The following is a 14760-nucleotide window of genomic DNA, read 5'->3' as shown; positions in this document are numbered from 1 at the left end:
AATAGGTCAAGGAAAAGTTTTGTGTTTTGACAATGCAAAGTAGGCGGAGCGGCGGCTTGGCCATTGGTTAGTGAGTTTCAGCTACCAGTCGTTGATTGGTTCGGGCGCTCAAATGAGTCCGTGAGCATGCAACATCGGGTCTCCCCCCCTATAGCCACTCCTCGGACCCCCCCAACAACCTATCCTCCCCTCCCTCCCCGCCTCCCGATCTCCTTGCACCCCCCCTCGGCCCCTATACTCCGCTTCTCCCCTTGCGCTGATTGTCACACATTGTTTACTACGGCTTGAAATGTGACTCACAACAGAGGCTGTCTGCTGGAGTACCGCTCTGACAAAGCGAAGGATTTCTTTTCTTGACGCGCTCCGTGCGTCTTGATAATTTTTTTGGAGGGGACACAGGTTTGTGGAGACTAACCCTTCTACCATGTCAGTGGATTTGCTTGCGCTTTTATCCGTCCTGGTCATCACGTCCTCTGCGATGGAAGGTAAATAATACATTCTGGATTTATATTAATGTGGAAAACGCTGCTTTTAAACAGGGCGCGTTGTGATGGTCTTCGGAGGGGGGAGGGTGGGGTGAGGAGCGGAGGCGTCCTGGTCCTTCTGCTGGGCAGCGCCTGCATCTCCCCGGCGTTCAGGGATGTCATACACGTGGGTCGCCGCGGATTGCTTCGGTTCTTCTCTCTTTATGTGGGAACAGTATTTCCCCGCAGCGCTGAACGCCGCTGATACTTGTTTATGTGACTACATAAGTTTGTGTCATTTTAACTATATAATATAAAGGCATAACTGCCACGGTAAGCATAGTCAATGCCACATAGTTGTGATGTCTCTTTTTTTTCCCTTTCGCATATTATCCAAAGAGCATTTATACTTTTTTTCCTCTCAGAGTGGGACAAAAGACACAGAAACTCAATGATTCCTTACACGTTTTCTCATGAAAAAAAAAAAAAAATGATAATGTGTTATTAAGCAAATCCCCCATGTATAATTTTCTTGCATCTACAGATGCTGAGACAAGCTCCTATGGACTCTGAATATAGTTTTGATGGGAAAACGTGTAAAAATGTTATTTTCCCTGTTTGCATCTTTGTTTTTTTTCCTACTCTGAGACACTCATCTTTACACCTTCTTCTTCTTCAGTTGTACAGTAGCCAGCATCTCCTCAGTCAAACATGTTTTTCATTTCCTCTGTCTTACCTCATGGGACAGGACTCTGGGCTGTGTGGCGTCAGCCAGGATATCTGTTGGGTGGATGAAACCAGCTCCCTTCCATCATGGCTGTGGAACTCTTTTCCTTCATGTTGTTTCCTCCCGTGTCAAACATAAACAGGAACACACTAGCTCTAGTTTATATCTACCTTCCTTATAAATGAGTTAGATCAGCATTAGCTTCCTCACACACAGGTTTTCTCTTTAATCATTCACTAGTTTGCTCCTGGATCCTCCCCAGCTCTGGGATATGCTCTGTAATTTTGGTTTCAGCTTTCTTGTTTTTGCTCATCGGATTTTAACACATAGCTACAGATACCAAGGCAGGGGACCAAATTGCTACCTCTTTGGGAAGGGATACGTTTTGAGGTTGAGATGTTTGCCCAACGTTAAATGACTGTAAACAGTTCAGAGGTGAGAGACTGAATACGAGAGAAAAAAAAAGTGAAATTTTACTGCATACTAAAGAGGATGTTGGACTGACGAGGATGAAGCAGATGGGTATACGGAGATAGCCCCTGGGTTACCTCCCTATCAAAGATTAAAGTGATTTCCTTGTTTGGGTTGCTAATTGAAAGTAGGTGGCCCCACGGGAAGGTTAAAATCTTCACTGATCCGAACTCCAAGCTGCTGCTGTTTTTTCCCCCCCTCTTTTTTTTCTAATACGCGAGAGACAAAGTGGAGTCTCTGACCCTATTATCTCGGCCCATCCTGGCTCATATTGATCTCATTATGGATCCAAATCAGATGATGATAACAAAAATTCATAGAACCATGTGTGTCTGCAAGTGTCTGGATATTTTTGCTGCTGCGGCTGTATGGATTGACGCTTGAAATAATTGATTTATTTAACCTCTATTTTCAGTCACATTACTCAGATAAACAGCTAATGACAATATTAATTGAACAGTCAACTTTGGAATACAAATGACAAGAGATCAATATTTTTAAGAGCTTTAATATGTTAATGGAAATTAAGCATATGAGTTAATTGCCATACATTACCAACTTTTTTGGTTAACAAAAAAGTTTGCTGCAGTAAAAGTGTAGAAATGTTGGGTGGGTAAAAATGTCTTGTAAGCTTCCAGACATTTTTCAAGTGGAAAACTTTTCATATGTCCTAATTTCTCTACCAAAATTCAGTCAGTTCCAGTTTTTGTCACTAGGTTTTCCATTTGACTCTGGGCTTCTTCTTTCCCATCATGGTGCTGCATAGATTGGTCTTCAGACAGCAGCAACAGAAGTCATTCTCCTCCACTCGGAGAGTCATTGCTTATTTCTGTTTGCCCTTAAACCAATTAGGCTTAGATAAACCCGCTCATTTAACAGCCCACAACGGGGTGGTGGAGAGGGGGGGAGGAATTGAGGGAAAGGGGGATTAGTCATAGCGGCTGGAAGATAGGCCGGGAACAGAGGGAGATGAAAAGATGACAGAGGCAGAAGAGGAGAGGTCAAAGGAAAACAGTATGCATGTTTCACAACTGAGAAGACTGAAACAGAAAAAAGGGAAAGGAAGTTTAAAAAAAAAAGAGGAATATGTTGACAGTACATGCCTAAGTCAGGCTACTCCTTGATGTAAAACAGTGTCTGTACTTAATATGATCCGGATTTGAATGTGTTCGCGGTGCTTTGTAAACAGTCCCACAGGATGATGTGTACACGTATTACAGAGTTGTAATGCTTTATCCTTACAGGATGCAACGGGGAACACTACAGCTTCCTGAATAAATAATATTGTGGTATAGATTTATCAGGTGTCTTATTATCTAAAGGAGATTCTTGTCCTCCAGATCTGTTGTTTTGAACTTGCTTTGCAGAAATAATGATGTGTATTATGTAACTTTTCCATTATTTCAGAGCTGTGAATGTCTTGAAATGTTGACATTAGTAAATTACATCAGTAATTTTTGAAATAGCCACTTGGTGGAATTGCTCTAAACCGTCATTTTCTCTTGTTTTGCAAAGTAATGATCTCAGGAAAACATTTCCCACCAGGGTTAGGATTATGTCTCATAACAATATATCAGCTGTTTAGATTGCTGTGTGCCTTTTGAATTTACAAGAGTGTCTCTAAGTAGAGAACATTAAACTTACCACCACTGTTTCTGACACAGTGAAGATGGACTAAGGGGAACTTCACCTTCACCTGTTGTCATTAAAGTAACTCTAAAGGAAAATAAAGGAGAATACTGTTGCCCTGTTAAAATGGAAAACGTGACATACAATTTAAGCTGAACCTGGAAAGAATTATTATTAACAACAGCTATTATAATTAATGGGCACAAGAAGAAATTATTCTTTTTGGCATTCTATAGCGTGTAATGTTGGAACCAGTCGTTTACTAAAAAAAGACAGCTGTGATTCATGTTGTAGAAGGTGTAGAGGACTGTACATTATTGTCCTGAAATAAAACAACATCTTCCTCTTTGAATGCCAATTTGTTATCTATAAAAACTGACAGATTATACTGCATTTTGTTTTCTGTTTGTTTGAGGGGGTTTTTGACCCTGGTTTTGTTACTGCGTGGGAGCTGGCTGGAGGCAGGCAGTGAGTAGGTATGGGATTCCAGGTATAGCAGAGACAAGTAGAGTAATAAAGCTGCAGCTTATTGCATTCTGTCACTTCTATCTTTGCTCTTCAAACATGGTATTAGTAGTAGATCCAAAAGACCATTACACATATTTTCTAATTATATGTGAGTCAAAATTTCATCAGATAGCATACTTTAACAGCATCAAGATTAAAGAAAAGTAAATAAGTGCGTCTACGCTGGTGCACAAATTCTGGACAAAGACATAATCAATATTTTAATTAGCATTTGATGTAATAAACTGCTTAAATTATAATTTTATTTTACAAAAACATGGACATTAATGAATTCATGCTGTATTTGGAGTGAAGTGATTCAGTTTTAGCACAAGAACTGAATGTAGGACTAGTTCTTGTTAACTTGTTATTTCAGTCTGATGCATGTTCAGTGAGGACAGATAATGACGGATTTTCAATCAAGTCATCAGTGGAAGATGGCATCCTGTCCACGGTATCAGTTTTGTAAAAGAAGATTCATTTTATTGTTTTGTTGTTTTTTTATGGTACATTACTCTGGAATCATTACACTAAAGAAGAGTGAAATCAAATAATCTGTATGCATGAAATTTACTCTATGCTATTTTTGTTGTGGTTTAGAAATAATTTAATTGTTTTCTGTATACTATTTCCCTGTTAGTTTTCTGTATTTATCCCAAATTAAATCGCATGCATACACACCTAACTAGACCAGTAATTTAGTGCTCTTAGTATTTGTACTTTATTCTCACGTTTGAAAAACAAAAGGTGAGAACAGAAAATTGTGCTGAGCTACAAGCTACATTTGTGAAAAATCTGTCATTTGTGGTAGTACCGTTTCTTGCCTTGTATGGGTGTTGCATGTTTTATCAGGCTTTGGTGCGCCCCACTTATTTTTCCCGCTTTTGTAATTTCATTGTGTCAGCCCAGGTTGCATAAATGTGGAGTTGCCTTGTGAGGCTGGTGTAGCTAGAAGCTCAGTTTCTCAATGTGTATCTTGTATGTGTTCACCAGCTGCACAGGGGCCACAGTAAAAAATAAATAAAAAAGGAGAACCATTGAGTCTCCTAGGAATGTGAAAGCAAAACTGTTCCTTTATGGCACTCTGTCATTTCCAAAATGATGTAAGAAAGTCGAATGAAAAATAAAGCTGGAACCTAGTCCTCTGTCTGGACACAGTATGCAGCTGAAAAGACGTGAAGAATTACCTGTTATGTGCTCACATGAGGGTATTTTAGCCATAGGCACTACTGCTAACTTGGGACCACCTGAAGTAAAATTCAATTCTTCTCTCAGTTTGTACTACAGTGGGTGTTCACGTGTCGCCAGTGTGGTGCTACAACTATTACGGCTGAATTGGCCAGCAGACATGCCCTCATCTCATAATAGGGGCTCTATTTTGCCCACAGTGGAGCGACTACTTGGTGTTAAGACGCACTTAGACAGCCCAGCCAGTCAGCTATGACGACCCTAGTGCAAACACTTGCCAGCATTTGGTATGCCTGCAGTGCTGTAAATATGTTGCAGTCGTACATGCATGCAGTGATCTGTGTGTAGTTTTCTTTAAACATGGCTGTATACTGCAAACTCTCTCACAGTTTATTTGATCGCTGCTTTCTCACCCCTTTTGTTTGCCTCTTCCTCTTTCACTTACATGCACACATATGCAAACACACCCCCACATATCACATATAAACACATAGCGAGTACCCCTCGGAGCTCACCTTACCCTAGAGACATCTGAGCCTTGGGAGGGCCAGATGGTGGATACAGACTGGGAGCTTTTGCGTGTGCACTTTTTTGTAGCCCCCTAGCGTGAAAGTGAGCAGTATGAAGGGAAAAGATCAGAGCTTCCGGCGTGCCAAATCGAATGCGTGTTTGTTCTTTTCTGTTCAGACCTTTTCCTCACGTGCTGATATCCCGTGCTGTTTACCACGTCGTCAGCCTTCGTCTTCCAGACATTCCTCTGTCCAGAGATTTGCCACAGAGATGCTATCAACGGTGTTAGGTTCCACCTGCCACACTCTGTGCCCCACGCTTATCAGAGCAGGTGGCAGACTGCGGGATGAGTACTGATGCCTTATCTGTCCAATCATCGGGGGATAAGCAGACCTACTGCATCAGCAACATACATAACATATTAGAGCGCAGGAGTGGAAGCGGCGACGCTTGTGACACAGTTCAACCTCAAACTGTGAGTCATCTGTTTGCTGCAAAAGCCAGTTCCATCAATTTTTTTTTTTTTTTTATGAACGCAACACACACACATACACGCAGACACACACAGTGTGAAAGCTTGATACGCACAGAAGCAGAAACTAAGAGATAACCCTCCAAGCTGCGCATCGTGGCAAATAGAAACGCTAGTCACTGATTGGCCGCAGTGACCCGGCTAACCCCACTACTCAAGGATGGAGGTGTGAAAAATGTGCATTTTCTCTTTCTTCTTCATGGTTCTGAGCTTTTCTTTCTCTCCATTATCACCTTTCCTAGTGATTGGTGACAGTTGTTCAATCAGCAGGAAAGGGAAGCGGCTACTATATTTGTTGAATCGAGAGGTGAGGAAAGAAACGATTGATTAGTGAGTGTTTTTCCCCACTGTTCCCAAAGTCTAGTTTTAGATGATTCTATGCATTCTACCCCATTTCACCCTCTCTTTTTCCATCCTGTGGTTCCTTACGCCCTTCCTTCCCCCATACACTCAACCCTTCAATCACCAGCTTGGAGCAGGCTGGGTTTACAGGACCCTTTTGTTTATACTTTATAAATGTTCCCGCTTGCCTGTTTGATTGTTTTCGACTGTATGTGAAGTGAAAGGAAAAGGATTCATAGTTTTTATAAATGTTTTTTTTAAAAAACAAAAAACTTTAAGGGGTTAGTGAGACAATTGTTTGGCATTTAAGTTGCAAATTCACCTCACCCCAATTTCTTCCACCAAATCTGTACACAACTGATCCCTTTTCCAATTTTTCTCTCTCACTCTCTCTCTCTTTCTCTCCCGCCCTCCTTCACCTGCTGTCCCCTTACATTTTTATGTTTAAAAACAGATGCATGGTTTGAACTATTGCTGGGAACACTACAAGGAAGAAAAGTGAAACATGTGCCTTTCCTTGGGAAAAAAAAAAGATGTAATAAGCGCAGCATTGGCAGAAACAGGAAGCCGGGTAAAGAGATGGTTGGGGTTCAGGGATTGTAGGAACAAAGAAATTCTTTTATGATTGTCATATGATATGTATTTTTGAGTTAGGCACACAGTGATTTAATATAACTTTTAGGGCCGAGGCTTAAAGGCATATTTAAGTAGGCTGGCCAGTCATTGAGTGATGAGAGAGTAAAGGAAAGAAAGGTGTAAGTCTTCTAAATGTATGTTAACTCACTCTGCATATTTGATAACTACATAGCATATTGTTTGAACTATTCCTTTGTCTTTCAAGTATACATGTGCAATGTTTTAGATTCCCTCTGTACAGATAGAAGCGTGTGGTATAGTTTGCAATGTAAAGTCAATTAGCAGCTCACAGGATGCTGCGTCTGAATGCTCAGAGGAATTAACGGTAGAACGTTAATAGGGCTGAAATTATAGGCGGTGGTGGAAGCTGTTCCACTTCTGATTAAATAAAAGCCGGCTTCTCCACAGGCTGTTTCTCACTGGGACTAAAACACGCACGCGTGCACCCACGCACGCAAATGTGAATGTGTACAACCTCTATACTCGCAGTCATGTATATGCAGAGCTCTGATGTAGAGAAAGGAAATGAGCAGAGATGGGATGCTAAGGGCCTGGTCCTGGAGCCTGTCCCATTATTAATGAGTAAGTACCAGCCCCTCATCCAGGTTCGGGACATGTGGGCATATTTCACCACTCTGCTGCCCTTCTCCTCTCCATAAATGTAATCACTTATTAAACACTGGTCTCTTAGCAAGAGCGTAGCTGAGAAATTGTGTATGAATACTTGTGTCTCTATGTGTGGGTTGCTTGTGTTGGTGAGAGAGAGGAGAAGTGCGGTGGAGAAAAATGAAGTGCCTTCGCGGTGCTGCAAAATGGAATGCCAGCTTCCAAGAGAGACACTGATGGGCCAATAAGTAGCAATGGTGGGAGGACAGTTCTCACCCTGTGTAACACTGAATCCCTTTGCCAGGCAAATTTCCACCTGCTCTGTTCTGTCCACTTCTGTAACTGGATAAGAAGAGCATTTGTGGAGATAATTAATTATTGATTTGAACCACAGAGGGTAATGGGAAATAAGTGGACAGTATCTCAATCCACTGGGGTGGTTGGAGTACATCTTTAAAAATCTTATGCTTTAAAGAGACTTTTCTTCAAAATTTCAAGACGGCCTAATTAGATTACTTCATTCAGGTTTATCATCTAAACATTGTGCTCGTTTTATAACATAACAAATATTACTTCCATCTCACTCCATTCTAAGTAAACCTTTTTCATACTTTTAGCAGCTGAGTGGCAGTCGACAAGTGGCCGCACAATGTTTCTCTCTGCTTCTTACGTTATCCCTAAAGAGGACATTAACCCAAAAGATTGATATGAAGGACAATTGTTTTTTGTGGTTTTGAAATAAACTAAAGAGACCAGAATGAATTACGGAAACCTTGATACACCTTGAGCTCAAATTAAATTTTATTCTACTCTGATTTAAAAATAAAAATTAAAAGATTACAATGTGAGAGGAAACACAAACAAAGCCTGAGCTTATTTTATTACATATACAGATGGCATGTAAGTAAATTAGAATGTTAGTGAAAATGTAATTTATCATGGTAATTTAATTCAAATTGTGAAACTCATTTATATTCAGTGCACATGATCATCGAATCAAAGTGGGGGTTTTTTCTGCCAATATTCTTTTTATGCTTTACAACTCATGAAAATCCAAGATTCAGTTTATCAAAAAAATATAAAACTACATAAGGCAGAAAAATCTGCATGCCCATGTCCTTTGGAGTACATGGGCTCTTTTTGCTTTAACTACTGCATCAGTGCAGTGGGATCTTTACAGAGCTTGTCAGCAGTGGGAAGACTGTTCTGACACTAATAGTTCAGACAAAAAGATGGTGACAGACAGTTATTGTCCATATCAAGGATAGGTCTGCGTGGATGCCAGGGACCTTTGTGAATCTGCCTTACACTGTAATTGGCTTTGCTTCACAATGTTCAAAACATTTTTGTAGACATTTGTTACTTGTGTACCTTATATCTGTATTTTTTCTTTTTTCCATCTACTCAACTTTCCTTTAACAGGCTTTGGTGAACCACATTTTTGTATTAAAAAAATCATTAGTTAATGATTTGTGAAAAAATTACATTTTTATGAAAAACTGAATAAGGTAAAGTTTACCTTAAGCTATAATTGTGAAAATGTCCAAAAACAAAGAAAATGATCAAACTATGCAGTTCACCTTTTGAATGGAATAACTGAAACAACCTCACTTTTAAATAATTTGCGTTACTTCAAAGGATAATTCATTTCAATTTTATTTTATATTATAAACCCAGTAAATCCCAGTTCAATCCAAATAAATAATGAGAATCAGACCTGGGTATGTAGGTCTGATTCTAGGGTTTTTTTGTTCAAGAGCAGCTTGAAGACTGGGATTTATTTTAGAATAAAAAGTATAGGTGATTAGGGATAGAGAGAGAGAGAGATAAGGATAAGCCATCATGACTTCAATCTTATACGTGCTAATTAGGAGGTTCTTGTGAGTAACCCGTAAGCATATTCAGCCCTGCAGAGAGTGCATTCCTTTGAGAGTACCTGTCCTTGGATTTCTATGAGGAAAGGGACTTCTATTTATATATTAAAAAACTGAAATGATTGAAAGAAATCTGCTCAGTGCTTTAAATCAGTGTTGTGTATTTTCCTTTTTGTGAGAATTGCTACAACATCAGTCTCTCTCAAATAAACCTCTTCTGCATTTCAGCTCACAGAACATTGGGAAATTTACAACACTTTCTAATTCTTCTCTTCCTCATCACCTGCTGTTTCTCCCAAGGCTGAGGCATTTAAAGAGGGTCACTTCTGATCCAAACTTTCACGCACTATTTGAAACCCTCTGTGTAGATTGACATATGACGTTTGGCGAGCGCTCGGACCGTTTTCCATAAGCTGTAGGAGAAATGAACTGTCTCTGCACCCTGTCTGCATATATGACACACAGTCAGGTGTTTTTAAATAAGGTAAAGTTTAATGAACAGATGTGCTCGTTTTTCCTCTGCGGCCATGTAGCTATGTGCTGATGACATGCCAAAATGATAAACGCTCCCACTAAGCTGAGCTGAATGTAATCGTACAGCCGTTTTCCAGATGTTTTACAACTGGGCCATGGCGGTTTTAGAGAGAGTTCAGTTAATATCAAGAAATATATCTACGACACAGAGAGCAGAAAACGAGTAGGTTAATCTAAATCTCTAAATTCACAATGTAACTGCACAGTGCAACCTTACTAGAAGCTCTGAAAATAGTCCATGATTTGTAAAGACTTAAATTGATGACTTGTGTGCTATAACGGCATATTCTGCAAAAAAATGGTATAAAATTTTATTTGAGTCTGTGACGTTCACTGCATAACAAGTTTAGCACTCTATGGTGCAGACTAGATCTCTGAAATTTGACAAGCAGCTACCTCAAATCTTTAAAACAGTTTTTGTCACATCTTATTGGTCACCAACGTAAGCCTCCATGTCACGATGCCCTTTATAAATGTTGTCTGTCACACTTTGTTGATCTGTTTAATCAGAATTACTGCCCAATCTAGGTAAGACATGGCAAGCGTGTCATTTTATGGCTATGTACGGTAATTGACTAGGTGCATGATTATGTGCTAACTCTCTGAATAATGTGTGTGGGTCATTGTCATTTTGCCAAAATCTATTTTTGTCACTTAAGATTCATGTGTGAGGACATTATAAACAAAACTCAACTGGTCTGTTCTTGGAAGTTCTTGTAGATCTCCCTAACACATATATGTATATACAGAATTACAGTTAATATCAAGAGTGCAGCCTGCTTTCTTTCAGTCTTTTATTCTTGAGGCCAAACTAATTATACTCTGTTTAGCAATTTAGCAAACAGGTGACAAAGTTTTATGTACTATGATTTTTAGGCTCCTTTGGGTTGTTGCTTTCTTTTTTCTTGTGAAAAGTGAGAAATACTTTTGGTATTCTGAGCTTTTGTACTACAGTTGCTTTGGAAATTGTGGTTACTTTTGTTCACAAAACTGACAGGCTACTGACTACATCATCTCTTACAGTTAATGACTTATTTCTTTGTAAGTGAATTACAAAGACAAATAGTCTTTGTTGTTAAAAATAATCCATGTTTATTTTGTTTTCCAGGTATAAAAGACTAAACCTTTTTTCCACCATGGAATACCTTTTTTATTTTTTATCCTATTTATTTATATGGTATATCTGAAATCCACATTGGACTACTGGAAATACTCAAAGTGGAAAAAGGAGTTAGATGTGTAAAGCACCTATCATGTGATGGTTATCACTCATGACAAGGTCACTGTGTACGTCTGTGAGTGTGTCTTTACGTATGCTTGCATGAGTGAATTCATCATCTGAAAATAAAGGGAAAAAATCTGTCAGTCTGCTTTTAAAAGTCTTTTAGACACCTGTCAATGATTTCCTGAGAGAGGATCCCTTTTCTCAGCTGTTATTGATGGACAGAAATTTAGAAGGAGAGTGGTGAGCGGTTGCATCTTTGGACTTCTGTTTTCAATCTATTTTTGATGTTTGGGTAATGCTTTGAGAATCTATTGGTGTCTCTTTTATAAACATCATTCAATAGTTTCTATAAGGAACGAAGTGTGACAAATGGTCAGATGGATGAATTGTGCTTCTTAAACCTGGAAAAGATAAAAAGCAAACAAGCGGCCTCCATCTGTCTCTTTTCTCCTGGCTCCTATGATTGATTGCGCCTTGTCCAAGACATATGAGCGTTTCGATCATATCATGGATCACAGCGCAGAGAGGGAATGACACGTGTCGTAAGTGTTTTTTTGTTTTTTTTTTTGTTTATTTTAGAGGCAAGCATGCATCTGATGGATTTGCTCTGTCTGATGCATATTAGGATGATTTGTCATCACTCACATGTTTTATCCAAAAGGAAAAGATTTATTCTTAACCATTGTTGCCACGTCCAGGATATATGGATTTTGTTCAGGACAATAAATGGAAATATAAACACAGGGCCACATATTGGAGTCTTCACCAACTTGCTCTGGAAGTGTGGGTCATATTTATAGGTCAAATTCTCTTGGGGTCCATGAATATTCTTTCCAGACCCAGAATAATTTTAAAAAATGAGGCGCTTCGCTGGGTGACAGTAGGGATGTGTGATATGGCATAAAATTCATATCACTATATATTGTGACGGGTTGAGGTAACAATATATATTGCAATGTAATCTGTATAAAACCTAAAGTAGAAATATGTGTATGCGTAAAAGCTCATTTAGCACTCGTTTTTGTGGATGCTATTTGTATGCAATGTTTGTAACTGTTTGTTTTTTTTGTACTGGTGCCTATCATTGCCTGGTCTCCCTTAAAAATCCCGTTTTGAGGGTACTGTGCAAGGGTTTAGCACAACCCACATAAGGAGGCCTTAGTCCTCGACGCGGCCATTGCAGGTTCGGTTCCCGGCCTGGTGACCTTTACTACATGTCCTCCCCCTTCTCTCATTACCCACTTTCCTTTCAATTCACTATCAAATAATGGCCACTCGAGCCAATAAAACCTTTTAAAAAAATCTGATTTTAAAAGAGACCTGGTAATGACAGGCAGCAGCATAATCTCAGTGGTGACTACCTGGTTAAATCAAACTTAAATAAATAAATGAAAAATATATATCGAGAAACACAATAACTTTAATAAAATGGATGTCTGTGTCAAATCCTGCTTTTTCTTCCCAGTGTTGTGACTGGAACTTGTAGTTCTGCATTGCTGATATTCTATTAATCATAGTCTTGATCTTGGAAGGTCTGATTTTGGACTTGACCTTCGAGGCTGCAGTCTTGGTCCAGGCCTGAGAAGAACCACTCTTGACACCATACCTGGAGGGCACCTGAATAGTTGGAGCAACATATTCTCCCGTTCAAGCAATATCTTATTTCAGACCGTACCAAGCAACATTCTGCACACTTTGCAACAGTGTTGCTTCGTAGTAAAGAAGTGGGTATTAATCTCATTCAGTACACTCAAATACATTCAGTAGTTTCTTGAAGTCATTCTCTTGTTTATTTCGACGTATTCTTCAACACGCTGTGATGTTGAAAATTAAAATTGAGTTTCATCTTAAGAACTATATGCTTCCCTGCAAAGAATAGATTTGGGTCACTTAACCCTACTCCTTAGATCAGACATACAGGAGACTGTCATCACATTTAAAACACTGCCGGTTCTTTCTGGGAAATTCCTTCAGTTTCTTCGGTGTTGTTGTCAGACTCTTGGCAGTCTTCCCCACCTGTTTCTGTCCCATTTTTTTCCACCAGTGTTAGAGAGACATTTAATCTTCACATTTCCCTGTTGTCTCATATTTTCTTTATTCATTGGTGCCTTCCTCTTGTTTTATGGTGTTTATTCAGTTCAGTTTAATTAATTTTGAAAATACTTATTTAATCCTTAAGGGAAGTATCTTTATAACTCCAAGTATTTGCATTTGTTTTTAGTTGTTGCAACCAGATTTTTCCAGTATTTCTTTTGAGTTTTTTAGTGCTTTTTCTCACTTAAAATAAAAAAAAAAACAATCCTCATTCGAACAATGGGTTGTACAGGTTTACAAAACACTGTTAAATACAATAATATATAGGTTCCCTTATGTTACACTGAAATGTGATTAGCATTGCGATCATTTCTAACAGCCATGGATTACTTTGCCTTTCAACAAAGTAAGATCAGTACATCATAAATCAGCAGATAATTGCCAATAATTAGGTAATGGATCAGTGTCAGGACAAATAGGGGAACTTGCTGCTGTAAAAATCTTCAGTTTGCTATTATGAAGCTAAACTTAATTGCCTTTTAAAACTTTTAAAAAGGGTCTATAGGCTTCTCCTGACCATTCATAATGCAATCCATGTAGCAGTTGCTGCTTTGAGTTGAGATACAAGATACAAGCAAGCTGATCAGGTCTGTTGGGAGAAGATGGAGGAAATTGCTTGGAGCAGGAATGCGCTTGACATGGTGATTTTGGTTTGTGTAGGAAGTGCCGGTGTGCTAGTGTGTGTGTCTGTGTTTTCTAAAGCTTTGTTCAGTCAGCAATAGAAAAAAAAAGAAAAAAAAGAACGAAATATGATATGAATATCCTCTCCAATCTTTCATGAAAGTACCTGAAAATACCCCTGAAAGAGTCCCATTTAGGCTCACTCTCAGACAATACAGTACAATGCCCTTGATGACAGGCTAACTGGGGAGGAAATAGCCCTTCTAGGGCCAACATAATAGTGGCATATTCTGGTAGCCACAGGAGGGAATTTATGGTAGCAAATAGTCTTTTTCTAACATGCAATGGAGCAGTGTACCTCTCGTATTTGTGTTTCTGTATGTGGTGTGTGTTTGTGACATGGCGACCTTTGTTGCTGTATGTGGACCACATTCTGTTATGTGCTAGATGTGTGAATTGGAGCTTTTCCTATCCTGTCAATCAGATGGAGAGATCATTAGAGGTGTCACAGTCGAGTCTCTCATCTTTCTAATCAGCTGTCACACCAACAACGCCTAACATCTACATGCGTCTGTTCTTGTCTGGGAAACTCAAGATCATGTAACGAAGCTGAGTGGAAGGAAAAACTTAAAATACCTTTAGAAATGTTCCACAGTGGCTTATGTCAAAGCTAGAACCCTTTGGTTCTCTTTTCCCTATGAACAGGAGATGACTCCATCCTGGGCTCCATATGGACCTCATGTTGAATCCACTCTGCTCCCTAACAGAGAAGGGATAGCAATTAGTGCTACATTTGCTAG

At 39.3% G+C, this 14760-nt stretch overlaps 1 protein-coding gene across 3 annotated transcripts in view; it reads left to right on the top strand.

Annotated features, from left to right (window-relative positions):
• Nucleotides 1-204: 204 nt before the first annotated feature.
• Nucleotides 205-14760, top strand: part of LOC122841089 (ephrin type-B receptor 1) — a 171970-nt gene continuing 157414 nt past the window's right edge. For all 3 annotated transcript variants that reach the window (XM_044134091.1, XM_044134089.1, XM_044134092.1), the window contains exon 1: nt 205-485. In XM_044134091.1, coding sequence (XP_043990026.1) covers nt 425-485 — 61 coding nt within the window. In that variant the 5' untranslated portion in view covers nt 205-424. The remainder of the gene's footprint in view (nt 486-14760) is intronic.

This window comes from Gambusia affinis, linkage group LG12, assembly GCF_019740435.1.
Source record: "Gambusia affinis linkage group LG12, SWU_Gaff_1.0, whole genome shotgun sequence".
Classification (NCBI taxonomy): domain Eukaryota; kingdom Metazoa; phylum Chordata; class Actinopteri; order Cyprinodontiformes; family Poeciliidae; genus Gambusia; species Gambusia affinis.
The sequence above is the reverse complement of the archived record's forward strand: the minus strand, read 5'-3'. Positions and strand labels throughout refer to the sequence as shown.